This window comes from Trachinotus anak, unplaced genomic scaffold, assembly GCF_046630095.1.
Source record: "Trachinotus anak isolate AG129_WGS33_773 ecotype Australia unplaced genomic scaffold, CSIRO_AGI_Tana_v1 ptg000018l, whole genome shotgun sequence".
Taxonomy (NCBI): domain Eukaryota; kingdom Metazoa; phylum Chordata; class Actinopteri; order Carangiformes; family Carangidae; genus Trachinotus; species Trachinotus anak.
Window position 1 is genome coordinate 16,769,405 of NW_027273869.1, and position 25,505 is coordinate 16,794,909.

Genomic DNA, 25,505 nt, shown 5'->3' on the forward strand with positions numbered 1-25,505 from the left:
AAAACCCTGGGAAGTATGAGAGTCTGAGGCCATTTCAGGTCATCTACAACTCCATGACATGTGAACTGAGTGGTTAGTGAGGATGCAGGGAGAGGAGGAGATGCGCGTTACCTTACCTTGGCGGATAATTATCAATGCTCCACAGACCAAACATGGAAGACAAGGGGTTATTTGGCAGAAACTTGTAATGCCCTCAGGTAAAACAAGGACTCATTGTACTGTCACAGCAAGACCATGTATGAGAAACCACCATCTCCATTTTCGGTCATACGCCGGCTAAGCTGCACAGGGCACTCATTTAATTAACTTGATCATGAATCATTCGAGGTGACAGCTGATCACTTGTTTCCACAGATGTACTTAATCTTCAAGGGTGTAGCATTGGATACATGCATTCATACTTAAGTGTCTAACAGAGCCGTTTATTGTACTTTATTAATGTATATGTCAGCTGAAACACTAGGTTGTATTGTGCAACAATGTCTCTGCACGACAGAACGGAGCGAGCTCAGGCCGTAGAGACCTCCACTCTTTCAAACCAGTTCGTCAACCTTGTATATTTCTTGGATAGGGCGCGTTAACCGCCATCCACAAAGCATAACATGCTACCGCTCTCCTGGTCCACTCTTTTGTTTGAACAAGTCCAATGTGGTCTTCTCTCTCTACATTTGCTGTGCTTAAGGTGCAAGTGGTGCCGGAGCAGCTGCATATAACACGGGAGATGTCAGTGTCAGAGCAAGAGGCTGCCATTTTCATCTGTGCACACTCTGAATGTGCTCCAAAGAGTATAAAAGCAGCCATAGAGGGCACTGGAATCGCTAACTGAGCCAGCTGAAACATGCGTCATGAATCTCAGTGGCTTTTAAAAAAACCCCGGTGACTCAAGGACACCATCTGATGGACAATGAGCAGAACTGCATGAAGATTTAAATCAATTTTGTCTGTGAACTGATTTCTGCAACGTATGATCCGTCTTGGACATCATACAAACTCACCTCTTTCCTGGAAGCACGACCTCAGATGTCACTGCCCTGGGTCTCCATGTTACCTTTGATGTAACCTGAATGAAGCTATTGTGCTTCACAAACAGTTTGATCTCTTGCGGTAGTGGTGTGTGGACTAATAACAAACTGTGAAATGGATGAAAGAGAGATCAGACTGCCTCAAAATCCTCACCAACTTTCTCCTAATCTCCCCCTCAGATAATTCTTCTGCAGCCCTGCCAACTTTAAGCCCGGGCTCAACAAAAAGAGAGCAAATAAAAATAATGAGGAGCATGATATGAGGGGAAACAAAGAAAGAGATTAGAGCTCTTTGAGGCCGGTGTTTGATTTAATCTCACGGCTGGTTTGCGATGCTTTCCCAGAATGAAGTGATTATGTTGATCTTGATGAGTGGAAGCGACTCCGCCGAAAAGTGCTCCATTACTACTTTCGGGTGGAGTTTGTTGATCGTCTGAACAGTTGATACAGTTGTCAAACACTTGTGGAGGATAAATGGCAGCTAACTAAAGCTATATGGATCAGTTTTAAACCATAAATAAACAATTAAAGGTTTGCCAGATGTTTATCATCCCCCAGTGTGACTTGTACCTGTCTCGTTACCCCTGCGATTGACTTGAAGGTTTAATAGAAAGAAGAAACCCATCAGGATTTATCAATGACAGTCCATAAAGACAAAGCAAGTGGCCATGCTGAAGAACAAAGAACACCAGCCTGACTTTGCATAAGGACTAGCCTGACCTGTCCAATCTGAGAAAATACACCTAACCTACCTCTACAACATTTAACCCTTTGTTTCTTGCTTGTTTAACCCATACACAAACAAAAAGGTGAGGTGCATGAAAAAATATTACCAACTTACCAACATCTATTACTGCAGTGGAGCTGATGAACTAAAGAGCTAGCTAAACAGACAAAGTATAGAAAGTATAAATAAGGGAGCATAATCAAGAACCCCAGCCCACCCGCCCAAACCTTAATGAGAGATGATGATTGATCCCCTGTCTGTGCAAACATTTTAAAACTGCAAAGTGTTCTGCTGGAGGAGGTTAAACACCAACCAAAGGGCTTTTCTTGACCTGGCACCCCAGATGTACTCATTAAAGGAATAGTTCATTTTAGGAAATATGCTTCATTGTGTTTGTTCCAAGACTGAGATGAGGGAATTGGTTTGATTCTCATGGCTGTGCAGTAAGTATAGGGATGGATAATCAGAGCATGTTAAGGCTGATTCTTAACAAAAAGAAAAAAGAAAAAGAAAACCCAACAACAACAAAACATCTAACATCAATTCTGAAGCTGAACGTTTAACACAACATTATCCCACTGGTTTAACCCACACATAAATAGAAATGAGTAACTCCTGATTATAAACTAAAATACTAATCTAGCTAAAATGTGTCAACCTTGCAAACCAAAAGTTGGTTTTATTACAGGAGTAAAGCAACATTTTGGGATGAATTTTGGTTTCTTTCCAAGACTGAAGTCAAGATGTGTTTACCAGAGCTTAGAGAACGGGGGGAACAGCTAGCCCAGCTCTATACAAAGTGAAAAAAAACACATCTCCAATGTATCTTGTTAACCCCTCTTGTTTAATAACCAAAGAAACGACTCTTTCTGAAGGGGGATCCATCTTCCTAAGGGGTTTCATACCCTGGCAAACTGAAAGGTGTTCTTATTAAAGGAATAGTTCCACATTTTTAGAAATGCACTCATTTGCTTTCCTTCCAAGACTTATGATAAATGAAAAGATTTATAACAATCTCACAAGTATGTTATATACAAAGCTGTAGTCAACACATGTTTAGCTTAGCTTACCTTAAAAAGAGGAAAACAGCTAGACTGGCTTTGTCCAAAGTGAAAAAACTCACATACCAACACCTCTTATTTGCTTACTCCTTTGTCCCCAGTGGGAGATAAAGCTGCAATAAGCTCCCTCCATCATTCCCTATCCTTGGCAAAATGCTGAGCCACACCACCAGTTAAGTTCATCTTGGCTACCTCGTCAGTACCAATTCTGTGCCAGGTCATTTTGGTCTTCCAGGTTTTATTTTGCCTGGAGGAGTCCATCTCAGCACAACTTCTGAAATGAGATTGGCATCCAGTTGAAGCACGTTGCCCAACCATCGGTCGACTCTGCCTTACTTCAGTGATGATGTTCTTGCTTCTGTCTTTTCTGTGTAGTTCCAGTGCTGTGATCTTGTTAGGCCGGAGGATGCCACATGGCTTTCTCAGACAATCCTTTTCATATCGCCCTGGTCTACCACCAGTTTTCAGAACTGAAAGGATGGAAGAGGAACAATAGGATGGACTTGGCATTATTCTTGCACAGAAGGACCTTTGGTTTAGGCTTGCAGAGCTGGGAAAACATCCTGGCCTATCCACAGTCTTGCCTTGATGTGCATTGTGCCCTGATGACCACCTTGTATCGCATTTGTTTTTTACATGAGCATGAACAAAAATGTTGTCAGATGTTAGAAATATTTACACCACAAAACGTCCTCTAAAACTACAAATTCTCATTTTTACATTTCTCTGTTTGTGCAAACCAGATGCTCCAAATACTCTGGTATGCCTCTTCTCACCTGTTACTCAAATTGCTGAACTAATCCGCTGATGACTTATAACTAATGTACAGAGCAAAACTAAATTATTTGTTAACTAATAAAAAAAACTATTAGCTCCCTGTCAGGCCTTAATTCTTTCTCTTTCTCTTTTGGAGTTGGGCTTGAGGGCAAAGTGAACCTCATGACCCCGTTTCCAGCTTGGAGGAGGCAACCAAGCCAGCGTAGGGATGGGATGGCCCTGACATCAATAAAGAAAACACTTATGGTTGGAGTCAGGATGATACAGCGTTTGGGATTTGCGGCGAGTACGCGAGGCACAAGAATCTAGCTGGATCCCTTACTGGTCGTCCTGTTGCCGTGGCAACCTGCTTTTGTTTAGCGCTCAGCAGATTCGGATCCTGGCGGTGATTTCATGGGGATTTGTGGATTTGAGAGCGCTGGATGTAGAACGAGATACAAGGAATTATAAAGTGTTTGACTTTTGGTTGGAGAGAGAGTGTGTATGTATGTGTGTGTGTGTCCCAACTCACTTGTCAAGCAGTAGATCACTCTTTCCCTCCACTTGCTTTAGCCCTCTCTCTCTCTTCACACACAATTTTTTCTACTCTGCAAACACAGGCTTTCCCAGGGAGGCTGGAGCAGGGCTTGATTTACTGTAGAGTGGAATTATGGGAAGGGAAAGCTTCCCAACACAAGGTGGCCGATGGGAGGGTTTGCCAGCCACCGTGCTGATGGTGTTGATGCTTTATGAGTCCTGCAGATGGAGATGATTTGTCTTTTCAAGGGAAATTGACATGTGCGGCTCTGATATGCATTGTCGCCTATGTGGAGATCAAAACGCTGGACGTCCGTCAAAAAACCCCAAAAGCCAAATTCTCCAGTCGCACGGAGGAAGAGAAATGAAGAGAGAAGAGCATCTGTCAGCAGCGCAGCCCTGCGGACCGTACTGTGGTCGACTGTGAGGTTCCGGTGACCTGGCCCTACTGATGTGCTGGGCCTCAGCGCTGGCTCTGGCCTTGACCAGCAGAGGGAACATGATACTTAAATCATTCATAATTAGCTCCTTCCCTTTGCTTAATAACACATGAAGATAAATGGGTTCCAAGAATTTTCCAAATGGAAATAGTGGGTTTGGAATTAAAAGCTAGAAAATGGCCTACAAGTCCTGCATTGTAGTGGTTCCCTCTCCTGTTCCTCCTGCAGGCAAACACTGGACAACACTTCTGTCCTCATCACCTTTTTCACAAATCTTTTCTGTGTCTCCGAAATACAAAACACTTGAGTTTTAAACAGACTTACTCTTGAAAATAAACATTTATTTCTTTTTACATAATCTTCACATTACATATATATTATACACACAAATCAATGGCCCTGTGGAACCTCACAAAACTGACTACATTGTGCTTTTCTTTATGTGTTGTTCATAATAGTTGAACTGATGTACAGTGTCTACACAGGCCAAATGTCCATCCTTTCGTTTGCAAGCTTCTGTCTTATCTTTACAGAACGTCTGCTCCCGGTCTTAAGATAAGCTGAGCTTTTCCAAGGCGCTGTGCACGGTCTTCAGGTCTTCTCTCATCTGGCTCAGAGCATTTTGGATCTTGCTGGGCTGGTCCAGAACCTCCACGCTGCAGGTAAAGGGGTCATAGCGAACTGCAAAGGGACGTTTAATAGTTGCAGAGTACCTCCTGTGGAAGTGAATGAATGCATCTCAATTAGTATTTAAAAGACGCAAAGAAAAACAAAAAAGCATCTGTCAAAACTCAGCTGATAGAAAACGGTGTAGATGTTGGTTACAGTCAGTATTTAACATAAAGTAATGAGTAAATACCTCAACTTAATCTTTGCATCCTCAAAGCTCTCAGACACAAAATAGACAGGCTGGTAGGTTTGGTCCTGGTACGGCTGCACTGCTGTCTCCTCTGGGTTGAACGGCTTGTACTCTGGCTCATTGGACAGAGCGTACTGGAAGAACAGGTCAAAGACTATTGGTGTGCCAAGCAAATAAAATAAGAAGAACACGCTGCAGTAAAACTATCTGTGTGTGAACAGAGAGATGGCACTCACAACAAGCTCTCCGTAGGATGACAGGAGTCCAGCGCCGTAAGCTTTCACTGTTCCATTCTGCTTGCAGAGGCCAAATTCCACAGTGAACCAGTACAACTACAATGAGAGAACACGATAAAAAAGCAGATAAAATTATTTCAAGTCTGTCTGAGGAGGATGTGGGCTCTCTATTCATCGGTGAATGCACCAAGAATATTTTATTTATAGTAACATAACTTTATTTATTATTTAGAGACAGACTGAGAAAACCAGATGAAAGTGTTGGTGCAGGGATTTAACACAGTATTTCTTTTATGTCTGACCATAAAAGCAGTGTTGAAATAAAATTTTAAAACCTCTGACTCATTAATTGATTTAAAGCCATAAATAGACTTTAAAGGAAAAAAGGCACAATACTAAGTTTGGATAAAATCACTTTACATATAAATAGACTGTTATTGAATATTTGTGTTTATAAATAATGAAATATTTAATATTTTGAGTGAGAATTTGTACCTTTTTATAGGCGTCGGTGTCATTTTTCTCATATTTTGGCCATCTGGCAGCTTTATACTTGATATGATGAGCAATATTTTATCTTATTTGTGCTAAATTAGGACACCATGCATGTGTGATAAGGATAGTTAAAAGGGTCTGAACAACAGAATGTGCAGTCATTGGCTTTAGCCACTAGATGGCACTGAATATCCATTAAATACACAAAGTGAGTAGCTTCCAAATGTTTTCAAATGTAAAGGCTTTGTGAATATTTAAATTACACTTAAATTTACTTATTTATAGCCACATTTCTTATTTTTAAAGGATAAATAAGACCTACTGTTGATAGTTTCTCAATGTCCTCATCTGAAGCTCCAAGTGAGGCAAGTCCAATTTCCTGTAAGTGTTAAAATAAATTGGTATCAAAGGTAAAACTAAAGAGAAATCAAAGAATGTGCAGCGCAGCACAGTCCGGTTACCTGTGAAAATTGGGCGAATTCTTTATCTGAGAGCATGGGAATATGACCCAGTAGTTCATGACAGCAGTCTCTGTAAGAGCAGATCAAACAGAGTCAATAACAGAAAAAGCAGCTCAATACGTTCTTAAATAAATAAGTTATGTACCAAATAGAGAGTGACTCACGGCTCAGGGGAGTGCATGGGTGCAGAGGAGTGTCGGATGTACTGTGTGCACTGAAACACCCTGAAGGCCAAACTGGCGAGGAAGTCTCTGGCTGACAACAGGCCGGCTACTGGACGCAGCTGGAAACCTGTTTTCTCTAAAATGACCAGAGGAGAGAAACACTGTCAACACAGGAGAGATTGAGCGCAAAGGAAGTAAAGCCAATAGAATTTATTATCTCTATTTTTTTATTGATTTTTTTTTATGATGAAAAGTAGATAATTTCATTACTATTAGAGCTGCAACTTTAATTGATCAGCAGTTCTACAGAAATTGACTTGAAAAAAACACGTGCTGGTTCCAGCTTCTCAAATGAGAAGATCTGATGATTTTCTTTGTCATATATGATAATAAACTGAATGTCGGTGGGTTTTGGACGGTTGGTCAGACAAAACAAGACATTTTAAGACGATAGATGCCTTGGGATGAGGGAAGTTAAATTTGGCATTTTTCATTATTATTATTTTTTTTTTTTTTAACATTTTATAGACAATAAGATTAGATGAGATCTTAAAGATGAGCAGAAATATTCATTTATTCTGCTTTTTCAATCTGTGTTTTCTTTTGAAGGCCAAAGTCTGTTTTAATTCCAGTTTTTCTGTGTCCGTCACCTTTCAGGAAGGCAGAAACCTCTCTGAGCTGAGGGATGCGGTCCTCCCCGTAGCCACACTCTCTCTCCAGCTGCTGCAGACCGTCCAGGAACTGACGACAGGCCAGACTGGAGTAAATACTCCGCAGCTGCTGGTAAACCTCCCTCCTTTAAACACAGTCAGACCATATTATCACATCGTTGTACTCTGAACCATTCCCCACAATGCATCTGCATCTGTAACTATGCGGTTCATTCTCACCATGTGGATACTTCTTCTGCCGTGTACTCCACAGTGGGCAACGGGTCCCCCCTGCAACAAAGAAAATAAATGTATGATGAGATATTAAGATGACACTCAGAAAACAAATGGACTTTCTTTTGAGATCTGACTCACTGTTTGTATCTGAAGGCAAGCTCAGAGATAAATGCTCTTCTTTTTCTGTATTCTGGATCATTGAATCCCTGCAAAAAAAAAAAAAAAAAAAAGTTGCCATAAATAGACTGTATTTTGTCCAGTTAACATGACTTTAACTGTGACATTTTGCAGCAGATTTGTAAACACTCACTGGATGGTCCTGATCCATGTCTGGATCAAATTTGGTTATTAGCATGTTGCATCTGTCCAGGTCTTTTATCTGTCGGGGAAACCAGGGAACTGTGATGTTGAAGGGAGAAAAAAAATTAATTAGGGTTTTGTAATCGGCCTAGTTGCATCTTATTATCATATGGAAACATTCAAAAGGTAGCCACTGAATAAATCTGGACAGTAACATTGCACATCATGTCCTGATATGAAAGTATCTTGCAAGAAATTGTAGCAGTTATAAAGACAAAACAGTAAGTATGACGATAAAATCCTGTACTTGCCTTTTTCTTCTGGTATCGAGCGAACGTCATCAGCCACTCTCTTCAGTGAGTTGATGAAAACGTCCAGGTCAGAGCTGTGAACTTCACATTTCATGAAAAACTCCAGGTCTGTCGTGCTGTTCTTTGACTTCCTCCCTGGTCGACTTTCGATGTGGAGAAGTTTAGCCTCAAAAGTCTGAGGATAAATCCAAAACAAATCCATAAGCTACAACCACAAAACAACTGTTTCAACGATGTGAATATGAGAATATTTATAATGTAACTAGAACTCACATTCACATATTAGGGCAGATTTTTAAAATTTATATTTATATTTTATCAAATTTTATTATAACATTTGTCAATAATATATAATAGGCCTACTTGAAGTGATGAGGCAACTAAGTACTCTGCTTGAGTACTCTCATTTAATAGTAGCTTGGACTTCTACTTCATTACATTTAAGAGTAAATATTGTACTTTTTATTCCACTATATTCATTTAACTGCATAGCTTTCAGATTAAGATTTTGCATACAAAACGTTTATAAAATATTGTAAATTATACAGATTAAACTACCAACAGTGTATAATAGTTAGTGGTAACAATTGAAATTAATTATTTGACTAACTACAACATTTAAGTGCAGCTAACATGTTGATACACCAATAATAATGATCCAATAATATAATAACACTGACAGTTACTTCAGATTTGGAATTTAGATGCAAAACATTTAATATTCAGTAAACATTCAGTATTTTTTAGCTCCACCTCCACCAGGTACAACAGAAAAATGCATCTTTAACATACAGTAATAATAATCCAGTAATAAAATGCATAATATTTAACACTCATGGCCATTTCCCCTCATAATCACAACCTTTACTTTTGATACTTTAAATACATTTTTCTAATATTTATGGACTTTTACTCAAGTAAAATGAGAAAGTGGACAGGAGTATTCCTTCCTCCACCTCCGCATATTTGGGGCTCACCTCGAATATTTTCCCAGTTTTGAAGAATCCCGCGTTTTTCTCGTTGCTGAGGGTGAACAGGAGGTTCAGGGTCACCCTGCCGTCCTTCTCCTCAAACACGAAGCCGTCTCCGTACCTGGAGGGCCCCGGGGAGCCCGGGGAGCCGCTGCTGCGCTCCCTGCGGGCATCCTCGATCAGACTCTGCTTCCTGCCGCCGAACGGCGCCGCCTGCACCACGCCCTCCGTCTTCATGTGTGCGGGCTCTGCCGGGGGCCGCTCGGAGTCACCGGGGCCGGCTGGTGATGTCCCCTCAGCGGCGCAGCGGCCGGGGTTAAATACTCCGCCATCTGAGGGCTTTATGGAAATGAGTTGCGCAAGCACAGCACGTTTGTTTGGCTTTTTTGGGGCCTGTTTTGCGTCATGACATTACATCTATTTATGGGACGAGAACAGTGCTATTAGGAGGGAGACGAGGCCATAATAACAGTATGTGCACCAAAAAAAAAAAAAAATGCATTAGGGATAGAAATTCTGTGAATGACAGATGTATTCAGCCAAAACAGGTCATTTATGGTTACATAAATGTCACAGAATCTTATTTATAAAAGGAAGAAATGCTCAATTGACTGCCTGATTTCATTGATTTTCTTTTTAGTATTTTGCTGATGATACTACAGATCCCCTTTATCTATTAGAACTGGCATGGGTGGCAGAAGTATTCAGGTCTGTACTTTAGTAAAGGTCCTGCATTAAGAATTTGATTTTATTTATTTTAATTGCACATTGATCAGCATAACTATAAATGTTTAGCCACCACATGCACTTAAAGTAAAGCTACTCCTTATGCAGAATAGTTGGTGTTGGTGTTTTTATATTTTTGAATCATTATTATTGGTTCGTGGCAGCAAGTCAAGTTCAGTACCTCATATATATATATATATATATATATATATATATATGGAAAGGGATCAGTAGGAAAATATTGAAGACAGAACCAGTGGATGAAGTTCAAGAGAAGCAAGAGGAGGAATATTTATTTATTTCATTAAAACAATTCATGCATATACAAAGCATTTAATTTAGCCAAGCAAAATGAAAGTTTTTGAGACAAAAAATGATCTCTTTATACTTTTGGGATTGAAATGCATAGAAAGAAATCTGATTATTGCAGTTGTTTTGCATTATAATAAAAGCAAAATCATATGTTTACATATTTGCTTTTAAATTCACTGAAGTCACTGAGGAGATGTTGATTGTCAAAACCCTCTTATTTTGAAAAGCATGTATACATTTATACTGTCATAATAATAATAATAAGGACTCATTCCTTATTATCCTCCATAAGAAACAGGCTAAACTTTATTCACTTAACTAAAATACACAGAGAACGTATCTTACTAATTAGAAAACAGCAATATAGCAATCATTCGATTTGCATATTTGCTTTAATACATAGAAAGCTAAATTGCAAGCATGCTAAACATAACCATAAGAGGCCAGCAGTCTAATAAATGAACAAAAGAGGCTTCAGGCCAGATTACATGTGCAGTTACGCCAGTTTCCGCAGGGCTTCACACAGTTTCCCCATTTCACCTAAAATAATAGAAAAAACAAAATCAAAACAAAAGAAATAACTCTTTATAGTGATTCTTTGCTTCATTTCTTTTCAAAATGAGGAGCAACACATTGATAAAACTACAAAATTTTCTTTTTTTTCCATTTGGTGACAATGTTGTCATAAGTAGATGAGTGTAGACTTTTAAATCACTGGTTCCCAAAAGGTCAAGAGGTCACAGGATGATCAAAAGGACATGAAGCAGAAATAAACACTGAGGCTGTAGAAAATTATATTTATTATTTTAAATATTATGTTTGCTTTTTGCAATTTTACCTCTAAAAATTATTCAATATAAACCAGTGTTTTTGTATTGTATTACAGTGCAGGCGGCCTGCCTCACCTGAAATAAAGCACTCCTCTGCTTAAGTCACTGTAATTTATTACACTAACATGACATAATATTAGACATATAAAGCTAAGGGGAAAACCTAGTAACTACACTGATGACGAGATAAGCAGTGTTGTGCATTTGTTTTGCAGTAATCTGAAAAAAAAAAGCTGGGAAAAGCAGCTTTAAAAATCAATAAATATAACTGAAGAAAAGAAGATTGTATTGCCAAACTCTGCACAAAAATAGCTGATGTAAGTGTGATACATACTACCAATGCAGTCAGCCAGGTTCCTGAGCTGCTGGGTGTTGTCCAGCACTTCAATACTCTGGGTGTAGGGGTTGTAGCGCACTGTGAAAGGCCTGGGAATGGTGGCTGCAAATTTCCTGCAGACACAAAGACATTAATTTTAAACAAAGAGAGAATGCATCCTAAAGTTATGGTACATATACATATAAAAAACGAGTAAAAACAAACATTTCTTACCTCACTTTCTCTTTGGCATCCTCAAAGCTCTCAGCAACAAAGTAAACAGGCTGGTACTCTGTGATCGGGTATTTCTGGAGGCTGGTCTTGTCGGGGTCAAAGGGCTGGAGTTTGGGCTTGTCTGTCAAGCAGTACTGAAAGAAAACAGTGTAAAAAAAAAAAAGAAGAATATATTTAGGGATTTCAATTTCTCAATGAGTGTCTATTCTCATCACGGCCGTCAGTTTACAGGAAGTGCAGCATGACTCAGGGCTCAGCCTCGCTGCTGATGTGACTCGGCGGAGTGCACATCCTCTGCTGACGCCGGCTGATGTAACTTGTGACCTCGATAGCGAGCTGCTCATCTTCTCTCTGCCCCCACTTACCCAGTGAACCACTTTACCCACACCCCCGCCGGACTGGCAGGCTGAGTCCCCTAGTGACACATTAAACCTGAATCTGAGTGGACCACTAACCCACTGTCTGCACCGCTGCGGTTGTACAACAAGGTGAATGTGTTATAACATCAGACGTGGGGTTCAGCAGGAGGCAGGCAGCAGTAAGACCTTGCTGCGAGTGATATACAGATTGTTTTCTTGTCTCCAGTGACTCAAACACACCCCCTTACCTGCAGCTCTCCAAAGGATGAAAGCAAGCCAGCTCCGTAAGCTTTGATCTCTGAGCCCTGCTTACACAGGCCAAACTCCACAGTGAACCAGTACACCTGAGGACACGGATAATAAAATCATAAAAATATGCTTCATACAACAGATCCAGGCAAGAATTCAGAAAACCAAGGAAGATTGATCTAGGGTTGGTCAACAGGCTTATGTTGAATCCTCAAACCCAGAAATACCTGAGGAGTTTCAAAGGATCAGTTCACCTAAATAAAAAAAACTAACACATTTTATAACTTTTGTCTTGCTCTACCCTGCCATGCATATAGTTTTTGTTTTAAGTTTTTGTTTTAAGCAAGTTATATTAAAATGTTGAACATCCTTTTCCAAAAGCAGTGTCTATAGTTTTCATTTGGACTGTTTCTTTTCTGTATCTAAGAGACAGATATTTTAAGAGAGACAATATGACTTTTGAGAGAAGAAATGACACATTCTTCCTTGTACAAGTGAAAAGCTGAATTCATAAGCAGTTAAAGGCACTTTCAGCACACCCAGCTGGTACAATCATTAGCTTATGGTTGCTAATGCTAACAAACTTCAAGTAAATATTGTTGTATAATGGACATTACTCAGTCAGTTTGCTGATTTTATGACTCTTCTCCACTTTTGCTTCTGTTACAATAGCTTAGCATTTTAGCTTTAGCATTTATCACTATCTCCCAAATGCACTTTGTAGATGGAGTTCAGTAAAAGTTACATAATTGTGCATAATCTAACTTTAAAGGACCAGTGTGTAGGATTTAGTGGCGTCTAGTGGTGAGGTTGCAGATTGCAACACCCCGCTCCTCATCCTTTCATTTCCAAGTGTGGCCCCTCTCTAGCACCACTGTATGGTTAGTTGTTATGGGCTACTGTAGAAACATGGCTGTGCAACATTGTGGGCTACGTGGAAGAGGATCCCCTATCTATATAGATATGAAGGGCTTATTTTAAACGAATGAAAACGCAAGGATTCTTAGTTTCGGGGGATTATACATAAATGAAAATATAAGTATGAATATTTTATTAAATTTCTGCCAATAGATCTCCCGAAATGCTACACACTGGTCCTTTAAAATCTGGAGAAATATCACCTCAACTACCTAGATGACACTAGAGACTGGAAAAATATAGATTCATATGATATTATTATTTCTCTTGTGCATAGTACTCACAGTAGCAAGTTTCTCAATGTACTCATCAGGGGCACCAAGGGAGGCAAGTCCAATTTCCTATACAAGCAAACAAAAAAATAAAAAGTTATGGACTGTAATGTGTTACATAGATATTCAAGATAAAGTAACATTTAATAATTAAAATTAAGTGTTGCAGCAACACAACATAACACCCAAACAGGATACAGATAAGTAGAGAATAAAAAAAAAAAGTTAGGATGGCATATGCAGTATGATGCATTAGACCAGTGTGTATAATTGCAATGTATGTATTGCAATAATGTAGTTACCTGCAGTTTTATTAGTGCATGATGAATACACTTTAGTATGTGAAAATAAATATAATATACAAACAATATTAAATAAATAATTCTATTACTAACTTGCAAACTAGCTAAGTTAAAAAAGGCTATAATCAGTTTTAATTACAGGACACGTGATTACCTGTGAGAACTGGGCAAAACTAGGGTCAGCAAACAGAGGAACGTGTCCCAGGAGCTCATGGCAGATATCCCTGAGTTAGAAACAGAAATTACTCTTTGACACTATTCAGTTTCTGTATTTTTCCTTCTTCCACAGATTGAGTTTGGACACTGAACACTCACGGCTCAGGTGTGTATGTGGGCTTGGAGCCGTGACGGATGTACTGCGTGGAATGGAAGACACGGAAGGCGAGTCCACCCAGGAAGTCCCGGGACGAGAGCAGGCCGGCCACCGGGCGAAGCCGGAAGCCTGTGCACGCTGCAGGAGAGGGGCAGACAGGTGAAAGAGAAGAAGAAGGCGAGAGTGAGTGTTTGGTTCTGTTGAATAAGAGTGGTTAGAGAGAAGAGAGAGGGGAAGAGGAAGTGCGGCGTTTGAATAGGTTCTGGCCACATTCACACTGAGAGGTTTCCAAAATGAAATGAAGATGTTTTATATACCGTAGTGTAGGATGCTAGAACTGCATGACTCAGGTTAAAGGAACATAGAACATAGAATTTTATAGGTTTCTGTCTTCAGTCATAAAGAAAATCTCTTCAAACATTTGAACATTTTCAATTTTAACAGTGTATTAGGGTCACAGAGAATTAAGTCAAGAGCTACTGTATGGACTGCACAAGAAATTACTACTAAATTGCAACTTTATTGGGTAAATGTTGTGACTAAATTATCAGAATCTAATTGTGGCACTAATAAAAAATTAAGTAGAATAATAATATAAATAAAAGTATAGACTGATGATACATGATACAGTAGATGCAATAGTTGCGTTGAGAGTTAAGAGAAAGTTTAGAGGCCAGACAGTTTTGAGGCCGGCTGCCAAACTGTGTAACGCATATAAATGTTGTAGTGCTTTACTTTTATACTCTTGTAAGTCTGTGTAACACCAAAAAAACTCAACAGTTGACATAATCGGTGTAGATGTAATTCGTGGGGCCCCAGCGTGCCAGTGACAACACAGCACTTACACTGCAGGAAGCGGGAGACGTCCTCCAGCTGTGGGATGTTGTCCTGCCTGTAGCCACAGTATTTCTCCAGCAGGGGGAAGACCCGGTTGTGTTCGCGGCAGGCGTGAGTCGGGTACAGAGTCTTCAGCTCTTTGAACACTGTACCCCATGTGGCCTTTTCCTCCTCTGTGTACTCCACTCTTGGGATGACTTGGCCGCTGCAATAAGGGCACGAGGTTATTGTATCAGATCCCTCTGGCATTGCAACCTTAGGCTATATGTGACATACTTGTCCTTCTAGTAAACATTAAATAAATAAGTAAAAATGTTTATGCTACAGTAAAGAGTGATAAAGGGTAAGTACATTCATATAACTGCAAACAGACATAGAACATAGGGACAGTATGTATTTAAAGAAAACAGTGTTGCTACATAGATAATATTGTTTCTCTAAAATTGTTGTATTTATGATGATGTCAAATTTTCTTAAAGCATTATTTCATCCTAAAAAAACAAAACTCTCCTTTTTATTCGATTAATGTGGTGAGTAAAGCGCTCTTTTAAGCCCCCAGTGTGCGGGATTTGAACGTTTCTCACTTTGGTGACTCCTAGTGGTCGTGTCAAAAACATCTGTGGCACTAATTCACAAACTGTTTTTTCTATAAACAAACACTGAAGCTTCCAGACTCATTAAAAATATGTTTCAATCACAGAAACATTTTACTTTAGGTTTCATGTGAACAAGGACTAGCTTTTTTACAGTGTATATCTATGTTTTTATCCATATATATGACCTTTGATAAACTTCTTTATTTAAATTTGCCTTTTATAAACAGTATGACTGCTTTCCTCAACTCTATATCCTTTGCCACTGTCATATACTGGATATACAGTATCAATATTTTTAGTATCAAATTAAAAATAAATGTAATGCTTTTTAAATATTGTGTATTTGGTTAAGATTTATTTCATGTGTCTTTTTGTTTTCCCCAAATTTCCCCATGATGGTGGACTGCTCAAACACAGAATGGCTTCATTATTTGTCACAGCGATGTAAATGTGAGCCACCTAAGTGGGCATTTCACTGGGCTTCTTTCTAGTGCCTGTGAACAATACTTTTCAATTATACCCACAAAGACCAAGGTCCTTTAAATCCACCACTGGCTCCCTGTAATTTGTCCCTATTTGTTGATCATTTCCAAAGCAAAGGAGGGAGAGAAATCAGCCAGAACTCAAATATTAAAAAAAAAAAATCTCTCTCCAGACTTGGAAATTAGACGTAGAAAGGGTTGGAGATTAAGAATAAAGATTTTTAAGAGTAGTTACTGTCTGTAGTTGTAGGCGATGTCAGCAAACTCCTTCCTGCGGGCTCTGTAGACTGGATCTGTGAAGCCCTGAACACACACACACACACACACACACACACACACACACAAAGGAAAGCCATGTTAGATCTCATGATCGCAGCCTGGCCACTCTCAGCTAAATCAAAGAGAGGAAATCCTCTGCTAAGGCTAAACCCTGTGGCCTTTGACAGCATTATGCACTCCGTCTCTAATAAGAGCAGAGAAATACATATTCAAATGAAGCCTTTGTAGAGTGTTTTTCAGCTTATGATGAATACATTTTGCTTTAATGGCGGTGGCAAAAGGGAGCAATTATCTATAATTATAGGGGCTCAATTAAAGCAATGACATCAATTTGTGTTTCTAGATAGTTTCCATTAGAATAGACAGCAGAGTGTGGCCTGTCATCTTCACAGCCCACGTCTTTCATTAGACATGTGGGCGTGAGTGGACATGTATTCACACACAAACACACGCGCACACACGCACACACGCACACACACACACACTCACACACACACACATGCAGAGACAGGATGTGGCACACAGACAGTGATGGATGAGTCAGTGTTTACCGGGTGATCCGCATCCAGCTCGGAGCCGTAGCTGAGGATCTGGTTGGCAAAGCGGTCCAAGTCCTGGATGTCATTAGGGAACCAAGGCACTGGAGGATAATAACGGCTATTAAACATCGATAATTTGTGTTTTTACTCATCAGGTGTTTATTCAGGTCAAATCAATTTAGCATTCATTCCACAAACACTGTCCAGAGGGAAGAAAATGTAGAAATCCTGGGAATGTTTAAAGATAAAGAAAGAAAACGCCGGCACTCACAGAGTTCAAACAGATCATTTGGAGCTGTGCACTGCCACTGTTTTCTTCTACTTTAGGCCTGAGTTTATGATGATTTTCCCATATTGTGTAGAGTGCTACAGTCATTTTTCAAACAAAATTACCAACTATTACTTAGTCCCAAAGATGCTTCTCCCTCTTTAATAAACTGCAAACTGACTAATTTTGGACTATTGCTCAAACTAAACAACAAGACGCCACTTTAAGGGCTCCAACTATTGATAAGTTTCAGTATTGATTAATTTGGTAAATTTTTTTTTTTCAATTGATTTACTGTTTAACATATGAAATGTAAAAAACACATTCATTCCAGTTTAAAGGTGGGGTCCAAGGTGATGTCTTCAAATACCTTGTTTTGTCCAACTCAAATATATTTATGTTATAGTGATATAAAACAAAGAAATGAAACAAATCTTCATATTAGAGAAGAAAAAACTGATCATTTTTGCTTTTGTTTTCTTATTTTAGCTTGAAAATTGACAAATGAGTATTTGTTTATCATAATAACTGCAGATTATTCTTATGTCGATCAGCTAATTGATTAATCGACTGATTGTTTCAGCTCTATTTTTAGATCTGTTTCACCTTCATTTTACATTTTACAGATCAGTTGATTAATTCTCAGTGAAAACATCTGTTAGTTTCAGCCTGAATATTGTGTGATTCATGACTGAAACAGATGAGGAGATGAGGAGATGATGTTTTGCCTATAGGATTTTTTTTTTCAGTGTCATGGCGCTTTGACACTCAACAGAACAGTACATGAGGGGCATCTGCTAGTTCATATGGATTTATGACCCTCAAGAAAAACACTGGGGCCCAATCATTAATCTAAATTTGTGCAGTGTGGTCTACCCTGAGGCCCCCGGGAAGACAACAGGCCCCTGCCAGGCTCCTCTATAAACAGGCTGTCTCCAAAACAGGCCATAACTATCCCCTCGTCCACTTGACCCTGACCAGCAGACCTCAGTGTCTCTGTGGGGGTCAAAGGATGAGCCATGGTGGCCCTGTCTGTCTCAGCCTGCCGTGACCTTGGCATGTTCTGCTTCCCTGTGTTAGTCTGGGGCCCGAGACACAGAGCTCCTCTGTTCATGCCAGGCCTGTTGGTCCTCAGTAGCTAAACTAATGTCATTCTGGAAACAACTAATAAAGGGATCTAGATGTGGGCCATGGGCCATCAGTCTCATCGGCGACACTGGCTGCCCATTACTAAGTCTGGCTGGGGGGGTTCATAAACCACCAGCCAACAGCCATCACTGTGCTCAGTTGATAAATGGATAATTTCAACTGTGTGTCCCTCTAGGCCACTTTGACCCAGACTGGAATATCTTGACAACTATACTTGGGAAACATGTTAGCATGCTATTTTTAGCATTGGCACAGAGCTGCTAGCATGCCTGCAGACTCTTAGTCTAGTTAAAATATAAATCAGTGACGTGAAGCGTATCAAAATTCACTAAACCCCGAGGTACAGTCAAGTCCGAGGATCTAATAATAAGTGACACAAAAACTTCAATACAATTTAAAGTTGAGGAACAATTTGCAACCATTAAATGTAACAAGAAATTATTATTTGATCAATATAATACATCAGATGAGATCCCATTTTTATTTATCTATTATGTTTAATTTGAGATGTGGCTCCTTAACAGACATTAGGACAGTTTTGCTTGATCTTTGCTCACAAGGAATAGTGATGCAAACTGTAAGATCACATTTAGTATTAGTTTACTCTAAGTATTATTACAAAGAGATAAGCGACAAACAACACCAGTGGAATATCAGTTGTCCTCCTGTATTTGAAACCACAGACGAGTGGAGCTGCCACTTATACGCCTTTAGTGTTTTTTTATATTTTCATAGGATTCATGCTTATCTTGTTCCCACTACAATTACACACACTGTCTGACCTGTATCCTTCTGTTTGTTGCGTGATAGCTCATGCACGTGGCCGCTGATTTGTGTACGCAGGCCGTCAATGACCTCATCCAAGGCCTGGGAGCAGGTGGAGTCCACACTGATGAAGAACTCATACTGGTCTTTGTTCATCCGGGACGGACGGGACTCGATGTGCATCAGGTTGATGCCCTTGTCCTGCAGAAACAAAGGAGCAGGTGAGACATGAGCTGATGTTTTTGCAGAACTTGTGCTGTTTATTTGCTCATCTCTGTATATATTTTAGGCAATTTTCCCCTTTGTCAAAGGCAGAAGGTTCAAAGTAAACAAAGTTCAAATTTAAACATTTACTGTTTGGGTTAATCAGGCAAAGCAAATATTTTTGCTGTATCAGGCTGCGGCATTGTCCTTATTCAACCACCAGAGGGCGGTGTGAGGCTATTGTTTATCAGCCTCAGTGAAGTCCACTCTGACCTTGGCCAAGAGCTGCCTTGAACCCTCTCTCTGCAAACTGACACTGAACCAGACAGACAGGACTTGCATGGTAAAGGCATTCAGGACATATTGTACTGGTGTAGTGCAAAATCGTCAAGTAAATCACCCTGCCCTGCCGGCATTTAGGCTTTTCTGACTCTGCAGCGTGAACACAAGACCTTTGGGAAGTTTCCAGACTTTTCTGGACATGATTCCAACATCCGAAATGCACAGAGACTCCGGCTCGTGTTGGAAAGCGTGATCGTTAAGTCGTAATTACCAACAAAAATGTGTTTTTATTTATGTAACTTTTGGGGAGGGAGAGGGAGTATGTTGTTCTCTGTCTACTATAGGCTAAGTAAAAGGAGGGCGTGAGCAGCGGGCCCCCCTGTTCTCTCCCATCTGGATCCCATTCGATATATAACAGCTTTTTTTAAGGCCCACATGGTCCAGTGTTCCCCCGGGGGTGGTACAAACATGACCAAAGACAGTGTCCAGGTTGGCATTTTAAAGAAATGATGACTTGCTTTTTGTGATGTAATATTATCTTTTCACAGTCAGTAGATTTACTGTCACGGTCTGAACATAGTAAAGGAGAAAAAACTGTTTTCCAATTGAAAAGATTGATTATTTAACCTGTAGTTTTTCTCTGTAAATTCAAGAATATGAAACATAAAACATTTTTTAAGGCCTACACTGAATATTTTATGCATACAGATTGTTCAAGTTTCAAAGGAGGAGATCAAGTCTAGATACAAATAATTAAACAAGTCCAAGATTTTTAAACTGTGAGAGAATGAAGAAATGGATGGTGCATATTTTGTACATTCATTGCATTAACATTTAAATTCCAATAGGTTTGTACAGTCAAGCATGTTTAGTGTTCGGTGAAATGTGTCCCCGTCCCCATTAAAGAAAAAAAATTTCTGTACATAAAGAGAAACTTTTCGGCATGTGTGCTATTGGCGGCCTGGTCCAGCTTAACATAGCCAACCCTAAATCCTAAACCCAGCAAGATAAAGGGGTCATTTGCTCAGATTTCAGTACCCCTCTGGGCTGTCCCTCCACTGTAATGCAGGTGACCCTTTCCTCTGCATCAGCTGAAGTGTGAGGTCGAGGTCGGCCCGTGGCTCTCACATGAAAACCACGCTGCCATGTCACATGCATGCTTGAGTCTCGGGCGGATCAACTTTGTGGAAGTTTTAGCGTGTGGCTTTCTGACTAAAATATGGAGATTAGACATTCACAAGATGACAATGAGCACATGATAGATTGGGCTAAACATTAGCACATGGTTCGGCCGAGCAGTCGGTTTCAATTTTCCAGAGAACACAGGAAGAACGTGCATCGCGTTCTCTTCAAAGCTGTGCTGTTCGGGGAATCAGCATATGTTACAGTGCCTTATGAGGGGTGTGCTGATGGTTTGGGGATCATTTGACCTGAAAGTCTGGAAATGAGAGGCGAGCAGAGGAAGGGGAGGAGGGGGGTGGAACAGGGGGAGGATCGGGAAAGTGGGAGCTCATAGGTTCAAAGAGGATCCTGCTGTTTGCTGCTGCATTTGGAGAACAGCACTTGGCACATACTTGGTATTGATCATGGTCAACCCACCCACATCTCCTCCCCCAGAAACTCACATGGCTGAGGAAAAGAATGTCTCTCCAGAGAAAATGTGTCTCTGAACTGAAAACATTTTGTTTTGTTGTTGTTTGTTTGATCGTCTTCTTGACAAATGTCCTGGAGACGTACTTTGTGCTTTGCCTCTGAGAAGAGCAAACTCAAATCTTGGTAGGATGTGGATGTTGAAGATTAAACAATCAGTGTTTACTTCAAGCCTTCATACAGTCACGTACGCAGAGGCAGTTTAGATCAATAAAAGAGAATCAAAAAACATGACGCACATTGATACATTGGACCCTCTTGTGGTTGCAAGGATTCAGATTCCAAAGTAGTGCAACAAATACTTGTCGTTTTATTTTATTGGATTATTGTTGCAGAATTTTAATGGGGCACAAGGTCCCGTTCAATCATCACAAACCTGTGAAAAACAGCTGTATAATGTCCTCTGTGTCTCCGAAGTTTGAAAGAATAACCCTGATGATGTCGTAGTGATGTCATCACTGGATAAATCTTAACTACTTTAAATAACAATGAATAGTTTAATCTATAGCAAATATAATTTTGGATACTAATTACATATTATTTATGTACATACATTGTTTCCAGCCCGATATTACAAGTACAGTGGAGAAGAAGTGTAAGGTAAGAAATAAAAAAACTCAGGTCAAGTACAAATACCTCAATACTAGATCTAAGTACAGTACTTGAGTGAGTGTACATAGTTATTGATGCAGCTAACAGTTATTTTCATCAATAATTAGTTGACTAAAGTGTTTTCGTGATTGATCGATTTGTTTTGTCTATGAAATTTTAGAAAATGGTCAAAACTGACACGAAAAATATTCCAGTGTTAAGCACTTCTGATTAGAATCAGATGATTAATTAGTTATAAAAATAGTTGCCGATTCATTTTCTGTCCCTCGACTAATTGATTAATCGATGGAGTACTTGTTGCAGTAAATAGTTCACTGCCTGAGACCGTTTCATGGCTGCAGGACCCCTGGAGGAGGTGGGGTAGTGGATCAAAGAGCCACCTGTCATGTTTGCACACGACTGATACACAAACAACTGAGATAAGTTCAGTTTGTTTAGCTTCCTTCTTTAAAGGGTCAAAAAAGGCCATGAAAACTACACAAAAACAACTTCAGATAATCACATATAAAACCTACTTTCCTCCGCCCAAACTCAGTTAGAACTAAACTTGCTATCTACTAAAATTATGTACCTGATCTTATGATGCTATAATATATTCATATCTAAAGAATTTAAAATATATTTTTGGTTCATGTAGCTTGTTTAATGTTAATCAATAACTTTATGAACGTGAAAGACCTTAGGAAGCTTGAGCCGGCCATCGTGTCTGTTTGTCTGGATCAAACCATTCGTGTTCTTTGGACACAGCCAGAATAGCTGTTTCCCTGTTTACAGTCTTTATGCTAAGCTAAGCTAACTGACTGTTGGCTGTAGCCTTATAACTAACAGACAGATGTGAAAGTGGTATCGATTTTATTTCCTGAGCTCTCAGCAAGAAAATGAAGACATATATTTCCCAAAATGTTGAACTCCTCTTTAAACATTCAACCTATTTGTTCTTGCGGGAGAATGCATCTTTTGTGGATTCCTATAATTTAGATGCATTTCATAATGATTTAAAACATTATTTTGGTTACATATACAGTCAGTTTTAGTCATTTGAAGATGTGTTTTTAACCACAGCCTGGTGTAGTTAGTTTTACCACATGTAGACCAAACCACCCCACCACCACTACAGCACTACATTCCTACATTGCCTGGTTGTTAACTGCAAGAGGAAGTGCTTGTAATGTTGCTCTCAACATCCTGAAGAAATGCAGTTTGCTCTGCAAACTTGGGCCAACTGCAACTTATTTCATAGTCTGAGAGGAAGAATAGATCTTCGAATGATGGGTGACATTAAAGTGTCATTTTAATTATGTGTGGGCCCAGGCGATGAGTAATAACAGATAAGAAACAGTCACATCCTGTGTGCTCATGACGGTAATGAGCATACAGGATGGAAATCTGCTGATCAGGAGCAGATCAGGAGATCAGGAGAAGCATTAGGGCTCCTGGTAGAGTGAAGGAGTGGCTGCATGTTTATGTGCTGTCACTGGAGGAATCAGGTTCACCTCAAAGAGCCGCAGGGCTTTGGCCAAAGCTCCAACCTCCTCTTTCAGGGAGAAGATGCAGGAGATCACCTCTGACTTCTTGTTGGTCTCCTCCTCCAGGTACATGGAGCCCCTTCTCTTCTGTTGAGAAAGACACATTCAAGCTAAAAACAAAGGGCTTCAATGCAAAATGTATGGATTTCCATATGTGCTTTAGATATGTTTGTGTACAGGGGAGCAGCTTATACTGTTACTGCATAGGTCGGATGAAAAAACTCTGCAGCTAAATGGGCATCGTCATGTACTAAACTCTAACAAACTCATGCTAAGCTGTCAACACCCATCTGCACTTTCTTAATCAAGAGCATCTGTAAAGCCCACATTTTCTGTTCATAATATTGCTGTTTGATTTGAGTTTGGATCTCACTGGGTGTGTCTGTTAAGCTCAGCCATATGTAAGAGAACGCGCATGAAATCTAGTTGATGGCCATGACTTTCTGCATTTTAGGTGTCTGATCATAAAGCTTGAAGCCCCTCGCACCTTTAACCTTTAGACGCTGACCCCTGCAGCAGCAGTCATGCTGGCATGACCACATGCTCCACACACCAGAGGATTTTTAACAAATGAGGGAAGGTGCATAAATACATCCATAATTTCTGTCTGCGAGTGTGTCTCAGAGGGGCAGAATGTCTTACAGATGGAGACATTCCTGCACAGTCCAGCCAGTTTTTCTTAATTAACTTTAATTAGTTTCCTGGACAGAATCTTTTCTTGAACAAAGCCATTGACTGCAACCTCAAATGCTTTGCTCATCTCGACTGCAAGAGCAGAAGAGTGAAGGAATTTCTCCATCATTAAAACCAGACGGCTTTGATATCGGAGCTCCAGCTAATGATTAATTTCATTATGGATTAACTGATTAAACGTTTTGTCCTTGAAAATATCAGAAAGTAATGAAAAGTGCACATCACAATTTCCCTTTGGACAAGGGCAAGAAATCCTCATATTTTATTTATATTAACTCTGTCCAAACACCTGTATAGATAGGGCCTTTTTCTAGTAATTATTGGTCATTTTAGCTGTTGCAGGACCTTGTCATATTTCCCAGGTGTATTATAACTGCACATATTGTCTGTTTTGTCACTGACATCAGCTGTTTTTTTTTTTGCCTTCTATTCACCGAGTCACTTTTGTAGTTCCCTGCTTTGTGTCCTGTTGTACCTGGAATATTCCAGCTATGACTTTCTCTATTACTGTCTCTGCATTCAGAACAGTAGCTGAAAGATTATATGCAATTACTTGCTTTTTCTTTTTGCTCACAATAACCATATCATGGCAAAAGACCGCAAGTAAGCTGAAGGATCTGTTCCTGGAAACACAAAGTTGCTGTAAAAATCTAAATGCAAGAGGCTTTGAAATGAATGCAGCAGATATTAGATTTGTCTAGAGTGAGAAGTCAGATTTACCCGGGTGCCTTGGTCGTCTGCCTCCGCCTCTGCGCCGGGGCCGTGGTCTCCATTGACTCTCTTGTACGCAGCGTCCATCGTCTCTGTCTTCAGGTGAACAACCTGTGCGCACTGATGCTGGGCTGTGGGCTGTGGGCTGTGGGCTGTGGGTCTGTGGAAGTTTCTGGGAGCAGCTCTTGTCTATAAACCTCTCCGGGTTAACACGGGCCCACGTGACGTCACCCCCCCCCCCCCCCCCCCCCCCCCCCACGCCCCCCCAGCACCGGGCTGTCACGGGATGCTCGTTGTGAAACGGACTCTCAGCGGCGCATCTGGTTCTGGTTGTCCACCGCTGGGTTGAGGTTACAACTGAAGGTGTTTCCGGAATCAGAGTTAAAATTACATTTCAAATAAAGTTAAATACAAATTAAGACCAAAATACAAAATGCGAAATAAATAAATAAAATAAAATATGATAAAATAACATTAAAAAAAATACATTAATTAATTAATTTTTTTTTTTTTTAAAGAAAAATTTTCACTCTTTATACAACGTTCTTAAAAGCTATTTAGTGAATAAATAAAAAAAATAAAATACAGTAAATTACACTACATTCTTAAAATAGTATTATGAGTAAAAACACTGGCCTGTGTGACTTTTATATCATTATAACATTAGATTATTTATTACTTTTATTTCCCACTTTAATGTGTAAGGAGTATTTTACTACTGTAGTTGGTTGAGGTGGTGCAATTTTTTTAACTCCGGTATTTAGTCGGATTGCTGATTATTTTTGTCAGTTGACTGATGGATTATTTGATTTGAGAAGATTATAAAAATAGAAAATCTCCATCAAAGTGACACC

The 25,505-nt window shown here is 39.8% G+C and overlaps 2 protein-coding genes across 2 annotated transcripts; both read right to left on the reverse strand.

The window, feature by feature from the left end:
• Window positions 1–4,866: 4,866 nt before the first annotated feature.
• Window positions 4,867–9,570, reverse strand: th2 (tyrosine hydroxylase 2). The gene is made up of 12 exons (XM_071501787.1): window positions 9,234–9,570; window positions 8,257–8,431; window positions 7,956–8,044; window positions 7,784–7,851; window positions 7,649–7,699; window positions 7,409–7,554; window positions 6,759–6,894; window positions 6,595–6,664; window positions 6,456–6,512; window positions 5,639–5,734; window positions 5,403–5,536; window positions 4,867–5,259 (listed from the first exon to the last, which is right to left on the reverse strand). Exons 1-12 carry the CDS (start codon window positions 9,462–9,464, stop codon window positions 5,094–5,096), a joined length of 1,419 nt encoding a protein of 472 aa, XP_071357888.1. The 5' UTR covers window positions 9,465–9,570; the 3' UTR covers window positions 4,867–5,093.
• Window positions 9,571–10,214: 644 nt separating this feature from the next.
• pah (phenylalanine hydroxylase) lies at window positions 10,215–24,826 on the reverse strand. The gene is made up of 13 exons (XM_071501788.1): window positions 24,661–24,826; window positions 23,215–23,334; window positions 18,991–19,174; window positions 16,804–16,892; window positions 16,209–16,276; window positions 14,904–15,100; window positions 14,061–14,196; window positions 13,900–13,969; window positions 13,456–13,512; window positions 12,253–12,348; window positions 11,646–11,779; window positions 11,430–11,545; window positions 10,215–10,805 (listed from the first exon to the last, which is right to left on the reverse strand). The coding sequence occupies exons 1-13, from the start codon at window positions 24,736–24,738 to the stop codon at window positions 10,762–10,764; spliced, it is 1,389 nt and encodes a 462-aa protein (XP_071357889.1). The 5' UTR covers window positions 24,739–24,826; the 3' UTR covers window positions 10,215–10,761.
• Window positions 24,827–25,505: the final 679 nt, after the last annotated feature.

Excerpts from the sequence above, each read along its gene's own strand:
- th2 (XM_071501787.1), bottom strand. The coding sequence starts at position 9,464 with ATGAAGACGGAGGGCGTGGTGCAGGCGGCGCCGTTCGGCGGCAGGAAG. Across the intron at positions 8,045-8,256 it reads CTCGATACCAGAAGAAAAAG|TTCCCTGGTTTCCCCGACAG; the intron begins GCAAGTACAGGA and ends TCAACATCACAG. Across the intron at positions 5,735-6,455 it reads ACATTGAGAAACTATCAACA|TTGTACTGGTTCACTGTGGA; the intron begins GTAGGTCTTATT and ends CTCTCATTGTAG.
- pah (XM_071501788.1), bottom strand. The coding sequence starts at position 24,738 with ATGGACGCTGCGTACAAGAGAGTCAATGGAGACCACGGCCCCGGCGCA. Across the intron at positions 19,175-23,214 it reads AAGCCCTGCGGCTCTTTGAG|GACAAGGGCATCAACCTGAT; the intron begins GTGAACCTGATT and ends TTGTTTCTGCAG. Across the intron at positions 10,806-11,429 it reads CCTGGCTGACTGCATTGGTA|GTGAAATGGGGAAACTGTGT; the intron begins GTATGTATCACA and ends CTATTATTTTAG.